At 35.8% G+C, this 22,635-nt stretch overlaps 1 protein-coding gene across 2 annotated transcripts in view; it reads left to right on the top strand.

The window, feature by feature from the left end:
• CRIM1 (cysteine rich transmembrane BMP regulator 1) overlaps positions 1-22,635 on the top strand; it is a 172,237-nt gene that overhangs the window by 81,175 nt on the left and 68,427 nt on the right. Inside the window, exons 3-4 of one of the 2 annotated variants that reach the window (XM_064414754.1) lie at positions 396-638; positions 7,321-7,441. In XM_064414754.1, coding sequence (XP_064270824.1) covers positions 396-638; positions 7,321-7,441 — 364 coding nt within the window. The remainder of the gene's footprint in view (positions 1-395; positions 639-7,320; positions 7,442-22,635) is intronic. The other variant, XM_064414755.1, reaches the window with a different exon arrangement.

A 22,635-nucleotide genomic window follows, 5' to 3' on the forward strand; every position in this document is an offset into this window, starting at 1 on the left:
TCAAGCAATTTAAATCAGCCCATAAAGGAAGGTCTTAGGAAACTGAAGGAAAAGGTGTGAACATCAGGGCTGACATAACATGATAAGTTGTCTCTTAGCCAACTTCTTACATCCTGGCCAAATGTAAGTTCACAGCTCCACTTGAGAATGTGGGTTCAGCCGTCATGCACGACGCACAACTTAGAAATTTTGTAAAATATTTCATAAGACACCTAGCATCTTGCAAATAACTATAGTTTTTAAAGGATATTTGGTAATTGTTACTAATCAGTTCAGCAGCAGCTCTTTCCTTTTTTATTCTTTTGGGGGCAGGGAGAAGAGAGGTCTGAGTTTATCTTCACAACTTCAGTGTTTTACTGACATGTATGGCATTATGATTTTTCTCTTCCTTTCAGAAGAGAAACCTGATTGCTCCAAGGCTCGCTGTGAGGTCCAGTTTTCCCCTCGATGTCCAGAAGATTCCATCTTGATTGAAGGCTATGCACCTCCTGGTGAATGCTGTCCACTCCCAAGCCGTTGTGTGTGTAATCCTGCAGGCTGCTTGAGGAAGGTTTGCCAACCTGGCTATTTGAATATATTGGTTTCTAAGGCATCAGGAAAGCCAGGGGAATGCTGTGATCTCTATGAATGCAAGCCAGGTAAAAGTGGATACAATTTTTTTTCCCATTTTTCAATTTTTTCTATCTGACAAGCAAAATAATCTATATAATTGCATCCAGTAAAGCCTATAGAGCTTCTAAATTCTTCTGATTGTTCTTGAAAGTTAATTATTCTATGTAGGCAATACCCATTAAAAATAACACAGAATAAAAATATAGGAAATTTTACTTTCTTTTTCCTTTAGACATTAATTCAAACTGAGTAGCAAGGGAAAAGTAACCTAGTGAGAACATTGCATTTCTGTGAATGCTACTAGTACAAGTGACATGCTTTATGTATTGATTAGATTATACATAGTTTTTTCATAGGAGGAATAAATTGTGCATGAACAGGGAATTAGGATTTCTGTTTGAAGATCTCTCTAGATTATCAAGTGCTGTCCCTTACAAACTGCAGAGCAAAAGGTTTATGGAGGGGCATACTAAAAAACTGTACAACATTTTCAGTATTTACTCATCTTCTATTTCATGAGAACACAAATCACCCTTTCTTGTGATTTATTATTCCAAGTGAAGTGGAAGCTGTAATTCACTCTTTGATCCGGGCTTTGGTAAGATAAATAGCCAAAACAGAGAACTGAAAGCAAGCATATAAAATGGTATAATCCAAAACATTATATGCAAACAGTGCTATATTTCAAGTGTGCTTAAACAGTGCCTTTCCTATGTTTGTTTAGCATTTTCCTAAATCTTCCACAGAAGAAGATTGTACAGTCTTTGTGTCTTCTACTGCTTCTCTTTGTGTTTTTTATCTAATATTCAGTGCAAATCTATGTGGAAATTTAAACAAACATTTTTGTACCCTGTCCTGAGTAGTTGGTGAACAAATCTTTTCTATCATTTTTGCCCTGGAACATTTTGTCAACCACGGACTTCTTTTATCTTGAATTAGCTGTAATTTCTTGTGACATGGCCTTTTTTGACTCCTCCCTGGTTATGTTTCCTTTCTATAGGTTTTTTTCAGTTAATCCACACTTTAACATGTGGTATCCAAAAGCAGGCTAAGATTTTGGGAGAGTCTTCAGCAGCACTAAATACTTTAGAATAATTGCCTTCTGTTTCTCATGCAAAACTTTAAATAAAATTGTAACTGTTTTACAAGAGGTATTTCTAGTTGGTGAACTGTTATGATGCCAGGATCTTTCTGTAGTATTACTGTTACTGAACTATTTGTACATTTTAATTCCTCCTATATACTTCAATTACGCCTTTACTGATTCTTTTCTTGCTGACTTTGAATTATTTATCATTTTCTAAAGAAATTTTAGCTCTGATCATGTCCTCCCAAATACTCTTTGAATTCCCATCTTGTAGTTTGCAAATAAGTCTGTCCAGATTTGCCCATGGAAATTAGTTCTTGAAAGCTGTTTTCAACTTGCTAGTTTTACAGAATCTTCAAATTGAATATAATTCTCTATCGCATTAGTGAATTTATGTAACTCTGTCTGTATTGTTTTCTGAAGAGGTTTGTATTTTTTGCTGTAGGGAGTTGTAAGAGGTGAAGGTACCTAGGACTGGAAACATGAAGGTGTGTGTTAGGAGGGTAGAATAGCATAGGCTTTGAAGAGATTGGGGAAGGAAAGAAACTTAACGGGATTTAAGGGAAATATAAAGCTTGGCAAATGGGGCTTAGAAGTTGAGAGACCTGGTAATAAACCCTGCATATTTGGAGTCTGGCTTTGTATCCTGAAGAATTGTGGGCAAGAAGAGTTAGAGAGGAACTGAAATATATGAATTGTTACTGAAATGCCATATTGCTAGAAAAATATGGGTCATGAACAGAGTAAGGCCTGGGAGGTTGGTGTTCATGCAGAGGCTCTTGTGGGGCTGCTGTCATCAGTTTTACTGAATGTATCAGCAAGTCTATGGAGTTAACATGTTGAACAGAGAAAAATACGTTTCCATTATTTGCCACAGACCAAAACCTTTAGTTCTGTGAGTAATGTTTCCAGAACACTCTTCCTGCACCTCTCTGTCTGTTTAACCAGCCTCAATAGGGGTTTTGCACCAGCAAGGGCTTTCTGGTGGAAATAAAGCTGGAAGGACTATTTCCTATGACAGCAGTGCTGCTGTATGCCAAGATAAAGCTCTTGTGCCATTAAAGCAAAAATTATGTTTATTTCTGTTCCCTAGAAAAGATAACACTGCTCTCTAGTTAGTGCTGGCATTTGAGTTGGGAGCCTTCTGCTGAGAACTGCTGTTCAAGTGCTGTGATTGGCAATGGTGTTAGTGAAAGGAAAATAAAGTGTTTCCTCAACACTAAATACTAGAATAAAAATAAAATCATTCATTTTGAGATCCATTTTCTCTTGTTCCCCTTTTACTTTAGGAATACAATTGAAGGCATTGGTGTCCAGTTAAAACGAATACTGAAGAAACTTAGTACCGTAGTCATACATGTCTATTAACCTTCAGATTAATTTGCTTTAAATGTTCTTACCTGTTGCTTCACCAAGTATCTAATCACAGTTGTGGCACCTACTGAGAACAAGTGTGTCATGCTCATTGTTTTACTGTGGTTGCAAAGCTCAGAGATGAGATAACCCTGGTTTGGTTCCATAAGACACCTCTTTTATTCCTACAAGGTGTGTGTAACTATTCACGAGTAGGGAATTTAGTCTATGTGCATTGAATTTAGTTTTAAGCTGGGGATTACATTTCTCAAATTTTTCTTTTTTTTTTCCCTAAAGATAGTTTGAATGAGCAATCTAAACTTGAACTGCATAATCTGTTAACAGCAATATTTGTGGGAGTGTATGTGCTGTGAACATGAACTATGAACAAGGACATTTTTAAAATCATGTTTGTTTGTATGAAAATGATTAAGTTGAAAACTAAATTAAAATGTATTTTGCTGAAGTGTTGATAGGAACTCTAGCTGTCACTTGTGAATAAAACAAACTAAATACTTTACTTTGGCAGTTGTCCAACAGATGTTTGTTGTACCTTTTTTGGTAATTGTTGTTGTTGCATATGGTGCAATGGAGAATGTCATCTTTTAGTTTCTGTCATCTTTGGGAAAGCATTGGGAAATGTCTGTCATGATAGACACAACCTGTGTTGAAAAGACTACTCATCTGTCATTTTTTCAGAAGTCTTTTTGGCAGAGCTTTCATTCACTCATCTCTAGCATGGCCTGAAAATTACTCTTTTTTTCCTTCTACCAAACGCTGGTTTAAACACAATTGTAAAGAAAATGTTATTGTTTGCCTTACTTCTTTGGGGAATTCTGTGCAGTCCGGGCTGATGGAAAGTCCGAGACCAGCAACATAATTTAGTAGGTAGCGTGTAATGACGCACAGGGAAGTAGTTTGTGCTCCACCCTGATACAGCTTCAGCATTGAAAATCAGATCTGGAGATTTTACAATCTTGCACTAAGGACAAGGGTCAGCAAAATCAAGTTTTTATACAGAGCTTAGGGAAATAGAATTCTAGAATATTTTTCTTTTGTCCTCTGTCACTTACAGAATAGTACTTACATTGTTTTATTGGATGCTTTGTTAAAAGCTTATGTTGACAGAATTTGAGATAGGAGTGGGAAAGTATTGGACAAAAAGAGTGAGGAAGAATTACAGATATGTTACTGATGAAGCTGGAGAAATGGCTTTTAAATTGGCAATGAAGGTGAGGGAGGGGAAAAAATCAGCAAATGTGGAGATCCATGTTGGGAAATACCTAGGATAGGGCAGGTAAGAAAGTGGTTCAGGCAGTGACATAGCTGCACTGAAGGTCCAGGCATGCTGTGGTTGTATGTATATACAACATATCTATACACATATATATATGTGTGTGTCTTATATATGTGTGTGTGTCTTATATATATGATATATATCATATATATATCATATATATATTATATATATGATATATATCATATATATATATCATATATATATTATATATATGAGTTCTGAGTTTCATGGAATGTAAAAAGGATAAAGCCTTGTCATGGGTAGATGCTTTCTTTCTACTTCTCCCATGGCAGACAATGTGACTACCATTATCATGTGTAGTTGTGTTGTGTTGCACTGTTCATGAGTTGAAATGCATCTGAACTGAAAGCAGAGGATGTCTTGTGGTGCTTCTATGCTGTAATAGCAGACTGTGTATCCTTGTACTGAACCCTCAGAAATTTGCAAGTTTTGAGGCCTTAGCCTGTGCTGAGCCACTGTTTCATCAGAAATGCAAATACTGACTTGCTCCTTCACCACTGGATGCATAGGTATTTACTTAGATCTTGCCCTAAACTGTACATTGTATTAGGTGAAGAGCCAGCTATTTTATTAGTTGAAATATGTTAGGGTGAAACTTAACACACTTAGCATACTTTGATAACTTACTCTACTAGAAAGTTTTATTCACCTGGTTTCATTAGCAGTTTCAAAACCTTTGGATTTGTAGTCCACAAAGGAGGTAACACATGACTGCAGATATGCCAGGGTCTGCAACCATGACAGGGTTTCTGCTATTCTTGTAGAAAAGTGGTAACTCGCAGATGCTTCTATATACAGATTCAGTGTATGTGAAATTTCTTGAAGACTTGTAAGCAAAGGATGATTGGCTGAATCTTCACTAATAGGAAACTGGAACATATTTATGAGTTCTTGAAGACACAGATTTGTCAAACTGTATATAAAGCTTAAAGTTCCTATGATAGACAAAAAAAAATAGTTTAGAATAAGATATACAATAACAGCTTATAATAAACTGTTCATAAAAACATGTACATGTGCATGTATTAATTATTGGAGTCGCAGTAGGATGTGAAAAGAAAACTAAACAGTCAGTGGCAAATGTTTGCAGTCATATTTTTCAGGACAGTAATGCAGCTAGTCTGGGAAATACCTTTTAAAGAAATGAAGAATCCAATTTTAGGCTGTTCTGTAACCTCAGAATATTTTCAGTTTATCTATAAATTTCTGTCAATACTTTTTCCAGTTTGAGAAACCTGTTTAAATCTGAAAGAATGTAGGAATTTTTTTTCCTTTTTCAAATATTTTTACCATGCTTTATCTGTCTTCATCTCTCTCCTGTGAAGAAACTGAGAGAGATGGGACTGTTCCACCTGGAGAAGAGAAGACTCTGGGAAGATCTCATCAATATACCTGAAGGGGGTGTAAAAGCAGAGCCAGGTTCTTTTCGGCCATAGGACTATAGAGAGGCAGGAGGTACAAATAGAAACACAGGCAGTTCCCTCTGAACATCAGGAAGCATTTTTTCACAATGAGGGTGGCTGGGCACTGACACAGTTTTCACAGAGAGGTAGTGGAGTCTCCATCCATGGAGATGTTGAAAACCCGCCTGGACATAATCCAGATCTACAGGGCCTGGCTTGGGAGCCTCTAAGAGGTCCTGTCCTACCTCAGTGTTTTATGATTAATCTAATAATGTAATAATAAAGAGAAAATTTTTATTTGAGTAGTCTTAACTTAGAGTTTGTTTGTAATGTTTTTGAAGTACCTGATTAAAAAAGACAGTCTGGGCTGCTTTTCAGCATTAGTGAGCCATGTGCTATCACACTGTAACCACTGCACTGGAGATATGCAGAGCAGATGTAATTCTGAGACTGATGTCTCATGATGACAGAATCAGTTATTGCTATGTACCACTGAGGATCAAGCTTGGAAAATGTCAGACCAGAAGAGGAAAAATGGCCCTTTGAAGGTTATGAGCTCTTGCAAGAAATGTGGGTAGCATTGTCAAGCTGCTTTAGTAGTTCAGTAAGCTGCTGTGATAGTGTCAATATTGCAGTGAAGTTTAATCAGTAATCAGGGATATTGTACTGCATAATTTGCAGTCTGATAACATTCTGTTCATCCTTCTTGCTCAGTCAGAAAGTAGCTCATTTCTTAAAGAAGGAACCGTGTTTTATTCTGCACTTTCTAAGTATAATTATGGAAAGGCATAGCAGATACGTAGTGCCTGAGCTGGTAGTGTTTCTTGCATGGAAGACTTAGGACCAAATGAGAGAAAGATGTGTTTCAGCTTTCCTGAGTAGAACTTGGAACATTAAATACATATTTAGACTGGTTTGGGTTTTTTTCCTTTGCATTTCTAGACATTTGTGGCTTTCTAAAAACTGTTGGTCAGTCTTTCTTTTAAGTAAAATTCTTCATCTCACTAATGCAGAAAGATTTGTTAACTTGCATTTCATTTTTGCCATATATAGATATACAAACAAGACAACCTAATAAAATAGTCTTTAAAAATGTACATTAAACATGCACACATATATCTGTAGTGTATCACTTTTTTTTCTTATAACCCAAGTATTTTGCTGTTTAAACAGATTCTAATTAGTTAAAAATTAAACAATTAATTGTTTACTGTTTTAAGAGCTGTAGGAAATATATATTCTTCCATAACTAGGCTACTTCTATTAACTAATATTCACTGTTTTAATGATTGTGTAAGGTTGCCTGTCTTAACTTCTGTTTTTTAATTAACTATTATCAGTTTAGTTGCTTCCTAATAATTTTAAAAAGCGAATCTTAAAGAGAAAGGGAGGCTTTTTGTAATGTTACCTAGCAAGCACACATTCATTGGATAATTTTTGTGACTTGAAAGGCTGATGCATAAGTGGTTGCTTATGAGGAAGTAATTTGCAGAAAGCTTCTAAAGCATGAGTAAAAGAAATGTTCTTCTTCCCTTCCTCCGTAGTGTTCAGTGTGGATTGCAGCACAGTCGAATGTCCTCCTGTTCAGCAAGTTGTTTGTCCCCTGGATAGCTATGAAACCCAAGTCAGGCTGACGGCCGATGGCTGCTGCACCCTGCCCACAAGGTTGGTGTCTCAATGGCTCAGTAATTTTTAACTTGTTCTCCACAATTCAAGTGATGTGAATACAGGATAATAATGCGTACTTCTATGACAATAAATGCTGATACTGAATAAAAGCTACATGAAGTAGGTTATAGCAGTCTGGTGGAAATGCAGAATCTTGTATTTTCAAATCAGAAAAAAGATCTTCACAGGACAGATGCATGAAGTTGGTTTCTGCTAAAATTGTTTGAGGAGTTCATGTCTCTAGATTGACTTTCAGTTAATTTAATTAATTTTGCAAAAGTTAACTTTTGAAGGTGTTTGATTGTAAGGAGTTAATTGATGGAGATAATAGAAGACATGCTGGAAAAAAATCTCATCTAGTTAAAGGAGGAAAAAAGGTCTAATTTTTTTGCATGACCACTTTAAAAATTGAAAGATGGACCTCTCTGGAGCTCTAGGAGAACAGAAATTTCAAGTACTTGCTTACATTTTAACTTCTGTTGTTGTTCAAGTAGGTATAATTTACCGTGATTAAAAAAAAAAAAGACAGTTTTAGAGGTTTTTTTTTCCCACAGTTATGCAACACTATTTGAGTTTGTGTTTTTACAACAAATTTCCCAAAACCTGATTATTGCATATGCCAAATAAATACATATTTGAGTAAAAATTAACATAAATGAAAAGATTTTACACCAAAAAGAAAATTTTTCTTGTAGATGTAGCTAGTCGGCTTACTTGGTGGAAGGACATGGCAGCCGTAGAATATTGTCATATTCTCAGCCCCTTGTGTAAGGTAGTAAAAAGCTTGCAAAGAATTCATAAAGTAGAAAATGGCAAAGATTGTATAATCAAGGTTGTTTTCTTTTGGCTACCCTTTGGGTGCACATTTACTGTGGCATCTTCTCAGTATCCTCCCTTTATTCTTTGACATATTTTCTGTGAACTTCCTGGGAACTGCAATGTTGTATTAGTTCAGAGCTGACCTGGCTAGCTGGGACTGTGCAGCAGTCTGCAGATTCTATACAGTCATCCTACTGCCATTGTTGCAAATATAGCTCAGCATGTTCAAGACAACTAGAATAAAATGCTGCTAAGGACTGTATTCAGAAAGATAGATTATAAAGTCAAAGAAGTGGTCACAGATTAATATTTTGTAAATTTAGAGTTTAGACTAACACTTAGTAGCATTGATACATTAGAAAGATTAATGGTACATTTATACTTGCACATTTGTTTCAGCTTCTTAGATTAAAAAGTGATGCATAAGCCGAATTATTTTTGTTTCACAAAAGTAAAATTATGTTCTATTTTTATGCAGTCTAATATAACTTGTGGTTTGCAAGTGCTTGGATGAAGAGAATGAAAAATATCCACTTTATTCTTTGTCAATGATAACTTCAGTGATCCTACTATCAGGAAATATAGAATACCAAGAAAATAAATCTTCATTTACTTCAGAAAAATTACCAGTTTAAAATATCTTCTCTTTCTAGTTCACATGTGTGAACTGATCTTAAATAGAACACCTAGAGCAAGCATGTTCTTGAAAGAATCTTTTTATTTTGTTGAGAATGTTTAAAAATAAAGTTTTCTGTTTTCTGATGACTGAAGTGTCCTTGTCGGTGTGTGTGGCAAGCCAGTGATGAAAGCAGTGTTCCCTTCTCCTGTGCACAAAGGTCCCAACTGTACAAGCAGGATTACAGCATGTGAATTACTAGATAATTGTGGATTCCTGAAACCTCTTTGAAATCAGTCGTTGTGCATTCCTGGGATCAGAGTTTAACAAGAGGTCAGAGCTAGGATAGAGGAGTACTTAGCTCCTGGAGCCTTAGGATCTAAAGGGGGTTTTGTGTTAATACCTCTGCCCTCCTTGATGTATAAAATTGCAAAATACCTCCACAATTAGCATAACCTAGTATGTCTGCAGGCAGGTAGAGACAATTGTAGGTGTCTGTACTCCTCCATTGTTTTTTAATTTCATGGCTCAGTCTACATTGCTGTATATTGTTATTAAGTGGGTTGCTATTTGGATTGCCTTAAATCAGCCAAAACAATAATAAAATTTTTAATGGAGTAGGTGAGAAAGAAAGAAGAAAAACTGTATCTGGCAGCAATGTGATCTTACAGACGCTTTATATGTTGTGTGCCTGCTAGAAATGTATTTAGTTATTTTGATTTTCATATACTACTGTGCTTCTTAAGGAAGACAGTGCCATAGTCATCATTGGTGTGCTGTAAGTAAAGATTTTATTTGAAGGGGGGAATAAAGGAACACAGACATGGGGATAATAGAAAAGAAAGCTTTTAAAAATATTAGAGGAAAGGGAAGTTCTTGTATGAAAAGAGGAAACAGAAATGGAAACAAAGTGCATGGAACAAATTGAGCCAGTTGACTTCAGATTCAGTGTTTCCTCAGATTTGAGGAGACACCCATTATATTTGAAGGGTTTCCGTGAGATTTGCATGTTAAAATTATAGGGGAAAAGTGCAGATTTATGGATGAATAAGTTTGCTGTAGGAAAACGGGATGGTTTTCCTTAATTTCAAAATTTTCTAATAAAATATTAAGAATTATAAAATATCAACATTGCCTTTTCTGAGATTCAGTTTAGAATCATCTAATTGCATCTCACATCTCTCTTTCATTGTTAGAATTAAGTTTAAAAGAAGTGGCACTGTATTTTTTTAGTGTACATTTGAGAATAATTTATTAAAAGCAGAGACATTGTTCTGTAAGGTCATGGACTTTAGACAGTCATTTAGACTTCATGAAATTGTGTTTTTAAGACTGTGAACTCTTTGAAGAAATTATGATTGTCTGTTTCATTTATTACCATTGAAATAAAAGTGTAATACAAGCAGAACCAGAAAGCAATTAAAGGAGAGTGCCATGACTAGAGGCAGATGACGTGGCACTGAGCTGGTTAACAAGTAGTTGATAATTTCACATTCAGTAGGAGTAGATAGACTTCTGCCACATATCTTGTTCTTGGCCTGTTCCTTGTACATAATAGCTAGGAAAATGGAGATCCTTAAATCAGATGATAAATTGGCATTTCTTTTGTGCGCAAACCCTTGAATGTATATTTACAACAGTGAAAACTCCTTGAGCGATGCCAAGGGAAAAGTAGGAATAGTAAACATCTGATACCATAAATTCTTGTTCTTACACTCAGAGGTTACATTTAGTGTCACGCTGATTTCTAATGCAGTGGTTCAAACAGAACAAAACATACTGATTTGGCATCAACATCAAAATACCAGTTGCTTCAGCTTTCATCAGGCTGTTATGAGACACTTATCTTAAATTTCCAGCAATTATGTTAGGAAAGCTAAATGTTTGGAAAACAGGAAAACAGCTATTATGTTAGGAAAGCTTAGAACAGGCTGTCTCTGGTCTTGGTAAAGATGCTCGCTTCTCCAAGGAGGTTGTTGAATAAAAAATGTATAAGAGCTCTTACAGAAAACATTACTGTAGTTTTTTTAATGTTGGTTCTGGTCTTTTATTAAAAAGATGAATATGTCAATATAAAGTTTACAGAATGTTCTCTTCAGATGTGCCCAGTTTTTCCTGTCATAAATGAAATTTCTTCAAATTTATAGATTCATTTGGGAATTTATTTTTAAGTGTAAAAATCTTTATCAAAATCTGATTTATATTTTTATCTGTGAAAAATGGAACAGGACAATGATTATAAACTGCTTATATTTTTATTGCTTACATAGTTTTGTACATGTTTCATAACGTTTTTACAACATGGTATATGGCCTGTTTGGATAGCATTGCACCTAATATTTTTGGATTATCTTGTTTTTCTTTGTGACTGTTTTCAGAATAATTTGGAAGTTTAGTCTTTGTTAGGTCTCTGCTTCTTGCTACTGTTTTATACCCCTGTTTCTGTGCTATCATCTGTTACTGATTTGGTAATTTCAAGATTCATTCAGTGCTCTGTTCTCATAGATATTTCATAGACACACTCCTCCCCCCACCCTCAGCTATTCTTGGTCAGTCTTTTAATAAAACCAGATAACCAAGAAAACTCCATAAAGAACAGTGAGATGTTAGCACTGTGCCAATATTAAAAAGAACAAAACCGAAGTAATTAAATCTGGTTGTCTTGTTATCAGTTCTGAGAAAAATAGTGGGAAAACTGATAGAGGATTGACTTAAGGATTAAAGGATGTAATTATAGCTAGAAGCAACCAGTGTTGCTAGAATCTGATTTGGTCTTCTGAAGATACTAAGCTTGCCTTAAACTTTCCAGTCAGAGTGCCTTCCTTTTCAATTTCTGTCTTCCATCATCACTAGTCCTTTTTTTTTAACATGGATTCTAGCTTTAAACAAAACAAACAAACAAAAACAACTAGGACTTTTTAATTAATATTGTCTCACAGGGTTTACTTTATAAAATGGAAATGTATACCCTTCCCCAAACTACTTACCATTGAAGGACATTTCCCATACCTCCCTCAGATATTGGGAGTGACTCAGTCTCAATGAGTTGGCAGCATTGTCCTTTGGCTCCTGAGATGAATTCTTGAAGCATATGCATGCTGGTTTGAATATCTTGCTGATAATATAGGATATAGTAGTATTCTTCTGAGAGGAGAGCAGCATCCAGGATTAGTATGTTCACTAAATCCTAGGAGTAAGTTTGCTTCACATGCTTTTTTAAAAAGTTCACACCATAATCCTTAATATGTTGTAGATTCTAAAAAGTTCAGAAATAATTGGTATATGTTTGTCTGTCAAAATTTCCAGTGCTTTATTTCCTACCTGAGTCCTAGCTTCAAAAAAGCAGTTTCAAGAATGATGTGGTGGGATGAGAAGTAGAAAAAGCAATTGTAAGTTGAGCATAACAGGAGCAGATAAATTTCATATGCCAAAAAAGTGATGATAAGCTTTTTACAGATGCAGTCTTGCAAGATTGGAACTCAAAAGACTTGGATGAGCAAATGAAGATGCTTTGCATTGGACCATTTCACTATCACTTAGTTACAAATAGCTGAGTGGCATTACAAGTGCAAACTTCTCTGTTGGTTCAAGTAGCATGAAGGAGTAGGATTATATTTGTATTGTTTAGAAGAAAGCCTCTGAAAAAATTTCTTAAATGAATTAGTCATAGAATTCCTTTTTCCTTGTTTAATAGTCTTTGCCCTGTCATTTTGCTCTTGTATGTGGCTAAAATGTCTCAATCTGGGGCTGCTGTGAATGGCAGTGCCACAATTTGGTCTGCTGTATGGTAAAATGTGAAATGTGCTTGGTCAGCAAACCCAAGTGTTAAGTCTCTGGATGATCAAACCTTCTTTTACATTTTCATCATCTACTCAGCCCCATTGGAGGGTCAGAGAGGCAATTAATATGTGCGTTAAAGATTTACTTAGAAAACAGTACAGTTCTTCCCCCAACCCCAAATTTTTAAATGCTTTTATTTTTATACAGCTCATGAAAATGATTAATAACTTAACATAGTAGGAAAGAGTTTTTAGATAAGGTTTAATTTAAGCTATATGTGGATAGAAATTGAATTTAACTTGGAACAGAACTAGACTAGAATTTTCTATCATATTTAATTGCCTTTCAATTTATAGCATAGTAGAAAGGAGAGTAAATCTACAAAAAATGTACTTCACTTCAAGAGTCTTCTTAAGAGAATGCTCTTTTTTTATCTGTCATGTACTAAAATATTTTTAACATGAGTGTGCATTATTTATTGGTTCTAAAGGCATTAAAGCTAAGTAGAAATCTAGATTAGCAATCTAGCTCTAAAATTTGTGTATTCCATTGCTGAATTTGTTTTGATTCCAATGGAAGAGATTACCTATTTTATTACTTTTAATCTTTTGTTTCTAATGAAACCTTATGTTGTCTTAGGTGCAGTAGAGATATCACTTGAGAAATTTACCGTTAGCAGTTTCACTTGTATTTTTCAGAAAACCTATAGATATGTTAAAATACATGCTGTCTTTTCATGTAAGTGAAATGAAACAAGGGTCTTGTGGCAGATGATTATGCAAAAATCACATCTCTTTAGAGAGCATTTAAATTTATGTAGAATTAGTGTAGTGATAGGGCAAGGGATAATGGTTTTAAACTGAAAGAGGGTAGATTCAAATTAGATATTAGGAAGAAATTTTTCACCATCAGGGTGAAACAGGGTAGTAAAACATTGGAACAAGTTTCCCATCCCTGGAAGTGTTCAAGGCTATCTTGGATGGGGCTTTGATCAGCCTTGTCTAGTGGAAGATGTCCCTACACATGGCAGCTGTTCTATGATTCCATGATCTTTTATCCTCCTAGATAACTCAGAAATTGTTTTTACTGTACTGCTTTTACACTATCTTTATCTGCTTTTCTGCTTTTATGTCACTTGGACATGTTGATATTGTATCATATATTGTGTCCACAACCTGTCACAGCACTGGCCAGTGTTGTGTATTTCATATTACACCAGCAAACAAAAATCAGCAAAGTTCTTTTCTTCTCATTCTGTGGCAGCCACCAGAATTGTAATTGGGAAGTCTACTGTTGTAAGTTCCCTTTTAAGCTATTATCAAATATATTTGCATTGTATTTGAGAGCACCCATACACAAGTAGTTGGATGATGGTTTTATTCTAACAGCATCTGTAGAGGTGGTCTCTGAGTCCCTGATTAACTTTGCAGCTATCCCATGTAGTATGAAGGGTATTGTGCACCTGTTCTGTTCGTTCTTCTTAGCTTTTTGGTTGTTTTAGATCTTCTCTATGTCATTCCTCGTGAGTCTCACATTTGCCTAGATTTGCCTAGATCTTCCTGTCTTTGGAAGACCTTCATTTAATGAAAATGTTTTGGTGTTCCATATGGCATTCACCACTTGGATCCCCTCAACTTTCTTTAGAGGACAGTCATGATTTTCCAGCAAGTGTAACTTTTTCCTCATTATCCCCTATACCAGTCACCTCTCTTAAGCAGCTTTTGCTGATACTGAGGTCTCCGTTGTATTTGATTTAGAATTTTAAATCCTTCTCCTCCACCCATCTCATCCTAAAGAATTGGTGTCCAAGAGAAAGTTGTTGTGGATCCCAGTTTTTGGTAGAGGAAGGTTCAGCTGGAACTGGTAACCAGTCATGGATCCAAGACCTGTATCTTCCTGAGACTTCTGTTCAGGGATTCTCTCCTGAGTAACCTGGGTAGCTGTTTTAAGGACTCTGCAGAAGCTTTTTTATTACTTCAGTTCTGTCATCAACTTCTTAGAAACTGTGGTTTCTAATCCTGGCTGGCTTGCTCAGGTTGTTTCTCCCACACTTTAGCTCCAGCAGACCACTTTGCCATCTCAAGTGCGTCAGTACCGTGGTGGTGTAACACTTGGTGTTGAATTGGAGACTCTGCTCCTTATCAAAGAAACAGGTTTATATTGAAGGAAAGCTCTACATTTATGACAGCTGAACCCATCCCATATTCCATTCAGGCTTGCAGTAGGCTTTTGTTTAATGGTTGATGAACAGAACACTGCAATCTTTTGGAAGTTTCATAATATCTGGAAAGAGGTGTTTAGGCATTTTCATTCTAGTCTTTAAAATCCTCAGGAAATGCTGAATATTCTTCCCAGGAAAACCATTTTTCTTCATTGAGCTCTGCTGAGATACTCAGTCCTGCTTACAGACTGCACTGTACTGAATATTCACAAAATGCAAGGACAACAGGGATGGTGTGTAAACTTTCTAGGTGACCTATGTTTTATGTCTGTCTTCTCCTGATCTCTTCCAGGAGAGATAATGAATTGTTGAACTCAGAGTTCAACCATTCCCCTTCTTCCCTACTACAGCTGCCTCAGGTATTCCCATGTGTTCCCAGTGTGATGGTAGTTATTGCTGCCTTGGCATTGAGCCATGTGGGTTTTTTTGCCAGCAACCATATTTTCCTGAAGTACACAAATGAGGAAAAGATGATATGTTGGTTGTTTCTCAGTATAAAGCTTGAACAGAAGCTCTTGAAACACGAGGCATTTCTGGAGCCCAATGGCTGACTCCTGAGTGTCAGAGACCTCAGACAAGGAGAGGAAACTTGAGAACATTTGCAGAAGAAATAGCCTGTAAATCTTTTGCAGAAGAAGCTGTAAGACGTAAGTACAGAGGACCCTGCTTGCAGCTTTTATAAGATCAGCATTTTGTGCCTGTGTTATCTGCTAAAAATACACATCTGTGGTCTTCCACCAGCTTCTAGGAAATATTGAATTAGAAAACCTGAAAGAGAATGTCACCTACAGGAAGAAGCACATTTCCCAAGAACAAAACAAAAAAAACCATTTGCACTGGAGGAGGAAGTATCAGTGGCAGCTATGCAAGCAATTTCCTTTTTATGGAAAAATATCTGTAGTACTCTAATCTGACCATGTGCTGAGTTAATGGTATATTTAGTCCTCCACTGTGAAACTTGGAAAGAAATTTTAAGCCAGATAAATTAAAGTGACTCCTAATAGTATCTACTTTTAGGTGGTGTTTTATGCTTGAAATTAGAATGAGGTTGTAGTGTCTATAGAATTTGGTTTGTTTCCATTCTTTATAAGCAAGCTGGTGTTTGAACTCTTTCAGCTTATAATAAGCTGGTAGATGCATCTTTCTGTTTCAATTTTTGTTTTCACTTGTCGGTCTAACAATTAGTATGTACCTTGATCACACTGAGTATTGTTTTTCTTCTTTCTCCTGAGACTTCCCACTGTGTTTTCTGTCATTTATTCTACTTAATCAGCCATTAGCTTGTTTGGAAATTGAATAAGTGGTTTAGTTGAAAATAATTTCTGACTTGAACAGGCAAACTTCTGTTTGTATCTCAGAGATCTATAATGTCTGACTGTTGTCTTCAGACTCACAAGTGCACAGATGTCTAGGGAGACCCATGTACATAATAATGCAATAGAATTATAATTTGAATGTTTGCATTTTAAAAGCTAAATAGATATGAGAATTCCCCAGGAGTTTCCAATGGTGCCTAGCAGATGACGATATCAACATTACCAAGGTTTTATGAAAAGTGTGAAGTTGTGTTTCCTCTAGAAAATAGTAGGAAATGTCATGTCAGAATTCAGCAGCCACAAATGCTGCTTCTCTCTTCCTTCTCAAATTATTGAATAATTAAGTGGAACTGAAGATTGTGGACCATTTTAAAATGAAAAGTGGTTTCTCACTGGTGTTCTTTGAAATGTCATTGGTGAATTTCAGTCTGCTTCTACAAAGTCGTTACAGTTCTTGCACGCATGGTTTCTGCTGCAAGAAAGGGTCTCATTAATTGAGTACAGTTGTTTGGTCTCAAAACCACTTAGATTTTGGAGCAAATTTCGGTCTTCATTTTTATTCAAGATCAGGTTGAATGGGACTTTGAGCAATGCGATGTAGTTGAAGATGTCACTGATCATTTCCAGGGTGGGAATGGACTAGACAACCTTTAAAGGTTCCTTTCCAACACAAACCTTTTTTTTTTACCTTCCCTAAATTTGTACAGAATTGCCTTCAGGGATTTGAGAAAGGTATTTAATAGCATGAATGGCATGGAAAAACTAAACCTGAAATAATTATTAGGGTTTGGGTTTTTTTTTCTTGCAAAGAGGAGAAAGTGGTTGTGAAGTTAGTCAAATAAATTAAACAGTAATGAATTTTGGGGAGGTTTCTGGGGGTTTTTCCTTTTTTGTTGGTTTTCAGGTGGTTTTTTGTTTGCTTATGGCAAAGCCATCTCAGATGGCTTACTTGTAGAAAGATATGTCATTCAGGAGTAAGAAAGTTTAGAGTTACAAGAATATGGAAGTTTATGAATCACTTATAGAACTATCATCTATCTGCAAGTGATTTTTTACCAGAAGTCCTCAGGAATTATGTTTTATTTGTAAGAGGATCAGATATTATAATTCCTCATTACATAGTAATGAAATAAGAAAATAAATAGCTTTTCATAATATCAGAAAACTGACATTTGTATGCATCTTAACTAGTACCTTATTTTTTTATTTGAAATGTTATATTATGAAGGGTGAAGCTGATCAACCTAAAAAAAGAGTAGCGGAGGTACACAGTGGAAAGCCATAGAGACCATCAATAGAAAAAAGCACCTGCTGGTATGGCAAAATGTGAGAAAAAGACAGGGTTGAACTAGTTTATGTTGTGTTTTATTTCCTATACTGATGAATTCAATACTTATATTTGTGTACTTGAAAAAAATCAGCACACTTGAAAAGTTACTGTGTTTGGTCACTGGTTGTATGCCTGCTGCATCTCTGGCATCACTTTTTTGTGTCTATCTTCTTCTGTCTTGGCCCTCGGGGAAACAGAGGGGTTGATTTATATTAGTTAAAGGATAAAATGAAGTTTTTTAGTCAGATGAACTCTTTAGATCCTAATCAGCTTTGGAATCTACTTGATGTGAATGCCAATTTTTATGACAACTTCCTTTGCTTAGCATCTGTTTGCTATTTCCTAATGCTAATAATATGCAAAAGATGCAGAAAAAATGTTCCCTTTCATGGTATCTTTCATTAAAAGCTAGATAGTTGACTTTTGTAATATTTAAAAGCCCCCTGTGTATAGAGCTTACGATACGCGTGGAAAAATTCACTGTTATGTTGGGTGTCTTTAACAATATCCATATTTTAAAAAGGAATTCTTACTTGGGAACACACTAACTTTGATTTCTCATTAAGTAAACCCCCTGAAAAATTAAAAGAAGAAAAAATTCCATATGAGTCTGTTTACATTGCAGTGATGTAAACTTCTGAGCATTGGCAAACAGTCTCAGATTAAGTGTTACATGCTGATTCCACAGTATTTCTGTCATCTCTCTTTAGAGTTTTATTATTGATCTTTGAAATAAAATACTGAAAGATTTCCATGAAAAAAATAATATTTTCATACTGATTTTCTGAATACTATCTTTAAAACCAAAAATGCATGAAATGGTGATACTGAATTTGTGAGCAAAAACTCTCCAGTCTGTCTGACTTTGGAAAATTCATGTGTGCTGGTGTCCCAATGGCTTTGGCTTTGCCTGCAGTGCAGGCAGTGGCTTCATCTTGTCTGTTTAACTCACATTGTAGATTCAGGTGTGAGTAAATTATTATTTATATATCAGGTGTGGAAATAATTATTCAATCATCTCATGAGATTGCTATGTCAATATTTAATTTTGCTGTATCATCATCGCTTATATCATATGCTTGATGGTAGCCAGGGTCTTGCAGTTAAACTTTCCTTTGCCACTGTCAAGCTTTGATAATGCTCTTCTGAAAATTCCTGATTTCACAGTATCCTTAAGTGCTTATATTATTAACACATCTGTGCAAGTTTTATCTACTAATATAAGTGTTAATAATGTTAATGCAAATTGTACTAGATTGCTGCAAGGGGAAAAAAAAGGACTATGATAAAATCTCCACAGGAATGTGATGTATGTTTCAGGAATGCTTTTCTCTAGTCTCAATGCTTTAGACTTTAATTTTGTTTTGATCCTCAAAATAAATATCCCTCTTGTCAATACACCCCTGCTTCAACCCTCCCATTCGCTGATACGAAATCTTTTTTTCCAGGGTGCCTGTTTTTATTTTCATAGCCATTATGCCTTGTGCCTGGAGAACTCTTTTGATCCTACCATCAAAACAGCTTTTCTGAGGTTAAGCAAGCCCTTCTCTCTTTAAATCTGTTTAATAACAGACGTAAATTAACCAAGATAATTGGATTTGAAGTAAAAGTTGTAATTTACAAGTATTCCATTTGAATTTTTTTAATCTTTTTCCTTTTCCTTTTTGCACTTTTGGAGACATAAATAAAAAAAGCTAAGTAATCATATTAAAAAAAACCCTAAACAACAAAAATCAAACCAAAATAACTCCACCACCAACACACCTCAAACATAAACTAAACCAAACTTATTTATCTTCTGAAGAACTTTAAAAACTGGGTTTAAAAATCAGGCCATTTATACTACTAAAGGAGTCACCTTTCTCAATCTATAAAGCATTGGTTGATGTACATCATCTCATTTCTGCTTCTTTATATACTGAAGTTTGCCTTGCTTGGCTGTTGAAATTTATAAGATTGCTGTTGTTGGGTGGGTTTTTCTTGGGGTGGTGATTTTTTGGTGTTCGGTTGGGGTTTTTTGTTTGTTTGGTTTGGTTTTTTAGCCTGAAGAACTGGAGATAATTCCTTTTATCAGTCAGATAAAATATTATATTGCAAATATAAAATCAGTCAGATTTTATATTTGCAAAATTTTAGTGCAGCAAACCTCTTCCTCAGGATTCCTCGTTCCTTCCAGGCCATGCCACCACCCTTTCAGGTACCATAAAGGCTCTTACATTGCTGTTAGATTCTTCTTTATGTCTGTCTGGGCGCTCTTGTAAGGTAACGTTGTACCCTGGTACAAGGCAGTTCTTCCTTGTTTCAAGGACATGTTCTTGGCTTGACTTGAGCGCTGTTGTGGTAATAATGTGCCAAGAGGCTTGTTTCCTTGAAGCCTTTGCTAATAAGGTGTGTCAGGGGCAGATACTGGGTACCAACTTCCTGGTACCTCAAGAACTGCCCTCCCTTTAACGCTAGAACTTTTGGGTGCCACAAAGCCGTGTGATGCTGCAGTGGTGTCACTGCAGGCCATGCGCAGGGAGAAGTGCCCTACAGGGCAGTCTTCTCTTGGGGCAGGTTTCCTTGGAGCAACTTCTGCTGGGACTGCTTTCCTTAGGCAAGCTGTAGTTATGGGGGCATCAGCTCAGGACCATCCTGGTTCCTTACTGAGCAGCAGTCTGAACAGCTGAATTTTAGAGAAATTAGCCTGAGAGGGACTATGGCCACTGTGAACAGTCTCAGCTCAAACTGACCTGCTGAATTTCCTCAAACCTAATGTTCCATTGCCAAGGGTAAGATATACACAGGTGGATGAATAGCTGCCTGTGGCAGTGACAGACCTGGGTTGCTCCATCCATCCCTCTGCTCCAAAAGGCACTTCAGAAAAATCTAGTTTTATAAAGCTCATCTTGTGCTCTTGCTGAGAATGGGATCACTTATTCCAGATTTCCAGATGTTGTTCTGGCAGCATGACAGCCGTGCTCAGCTACCAGAGTTCCTTGGGTTTCTTTCTGACAGACTTCTGTCTCCAAAACAATGTTTTCCATGCTAATAGCCTGGACAATGGTCAAAGGTTTTCCTAGCAGAGCTGGCTGAAAAGAATGAAGACTATTTAAAAGTCCATCTGAGATCATTTTCTACTTTGACATTCTCTTATGCATGGATTATGTTTTAACCAAATGGGAGGTCAATCAATAAAATTTTGGAGTGTTGAGGTTTTATTTGCTTGCACTGTGTGTATATGTGAAACTTCCATTACTCTGAATCAGAGGGACTCTTTTCTGGAGAAAAAAAATGTTGGCTCCCACCAATCTTTTAAATATCTCTTTCATCCCTTTTTATGGAAGATTGTCCTATCTTAAGTTATTTAAAGTGGTGATTCATAGTTTCTTGTGGTTTAGTTTTGTATTTTGGTTTTTTGTTTGTTTTTCTTTAAGCTGTTGACTGGGAAAAAATGAGTGGGAAAATAACAGTTATTAATCTAATAATTTAATAATGCAGTTCTATGAGTTACAAGGAATATGAGACAAAAACAAAGATACTTCTGAGAAAGCTTGTTGTGAAGGCAGTAGAAGGAAGTTAATTTCAGCTCATGAAACTTGGAAAATCAAGGTCCACAACTATTTTCCTAATGTGTGCTATTTTCTTTGAATTTTCAGGAAGTTTAATCTACCTATTTTCCCAGAGGAAAATGAAAATTGTCATCAGGATGTTTAATATAGGATTATTGAAGTGAAAGTTTTTAATACCACTTCTAGATTATGTCTGTGCTTTTTTTCTGTCTTATATGTTTTAAAAGATGGTTTTTTTCATTAGTAAAAAGTAGGTAGCTATTTCTGGGTTTCATCCTTCTCAGAAAGGAAAAGCATCTTTCAAAACAGTGTGCTATGTGGAATGTCCTGGTTTTGCATGGGAGGTGCCCACAACCCATGCAAAACCAGGATGTTGGGTTAAGGTACAAATTCCATGAACTTGACAGTGCTAATTTTTCTTTTTTGTTGATTACTAGAGGTCATCTATTTTGTTCCTCCACCCCTCCCCCCCCCCATCTTCCTGTACTATTTGGGACAGCAAAAGTGAGAGATATTCTGTACCATTATTTACAGCCATCTTAAAGGAAAACTGCTTAGAAGCCAGAATGCCTTTTCTTCCTTCTGTTTGCCATCTTCTCTGATGGCAAAAACACATGGTAAAGAAAATAATTAGGTTCCCTCTGTCTTTGTATTTACAAATAAGTTGAGAAGAAAATGTCACAAGCAAAGGTGTGATAAATAAAACTTTGATTTTTGTGCTCTTACTTTCTTGTTTAGTTCCATTGTCCTTGACTGTTGTGGGAAGCATAGTATTATTAAAAAACAAACAAACAAAAAAATCCCAAGTAAACCAAACCAACAAAAAAACCCCACCAAACCTTCAAATGCCTGCTTTAAAGCTGTTGCTATACTGTAGCATATATGTCCACATAAAGCTATCTTGCTGTATTTAGCATTATTTGTTGAACTGACTTTATCTCCTTACAGTAGCATGCTTCTGTAATGCAGTATTTTAAGAATCCTTTTCAAATAGTTTAAAAAAGGTTCTGTGAGATTGCTTGACTTTACTTGTATATCTTGCAAACTTCATTTTGAATAATACCTTACACTGGAGAATATAACAATTTTATCTAACACTGATGAGGTTAAAGGGAGAGATATTAAAAGCCTGTCTGTTGAGAGGTGGTTCTTCCTCATTCACTGGATACTGACCTGAGATGAAATGGCTGTTGGGCAATTAAAGAGACATGCATGGCAGAAGAGAACCAAACTTCTTGATTTTTGAGCATAAAGAATAAGCAAATGCAGTAAGAGCTGATGCTGCTTCTTGTTGTTTAATGTGAGGATTATCTTGGGATACTTAAAATACTTGAAATGGTTATTAGAAAGTAGAGTTCTTATTTCTTTAACTCATAATTACAGGATCTTCTGTTATAGAATCATTGCTGCTTATCCCTAAAATGTGCCCATTGTTCAGGGCAAGAACTCTGTTAAATGTAAACTTATCAAAAGTCTTAAGTGTTTGACTTTTAAACTGTTACGTTAATCATAAAGCAAAGAATCTGGAAGCAAACATGACTATTGTCTTTCCACATTT

Source organism: Passer domesticus, chromosome 3, assembly GCF_036417665.1.
Source record: "Passer domesticus isolate bPasDom1 chromosome 3, bPasDom1.hap1, whole genome shotgun sequence".
Lineage (NCBI taxonomy): Eukaryota > Metazoa > Chordata > Aves > Passeriformes > Passeridae > Passer > Passer domesticus.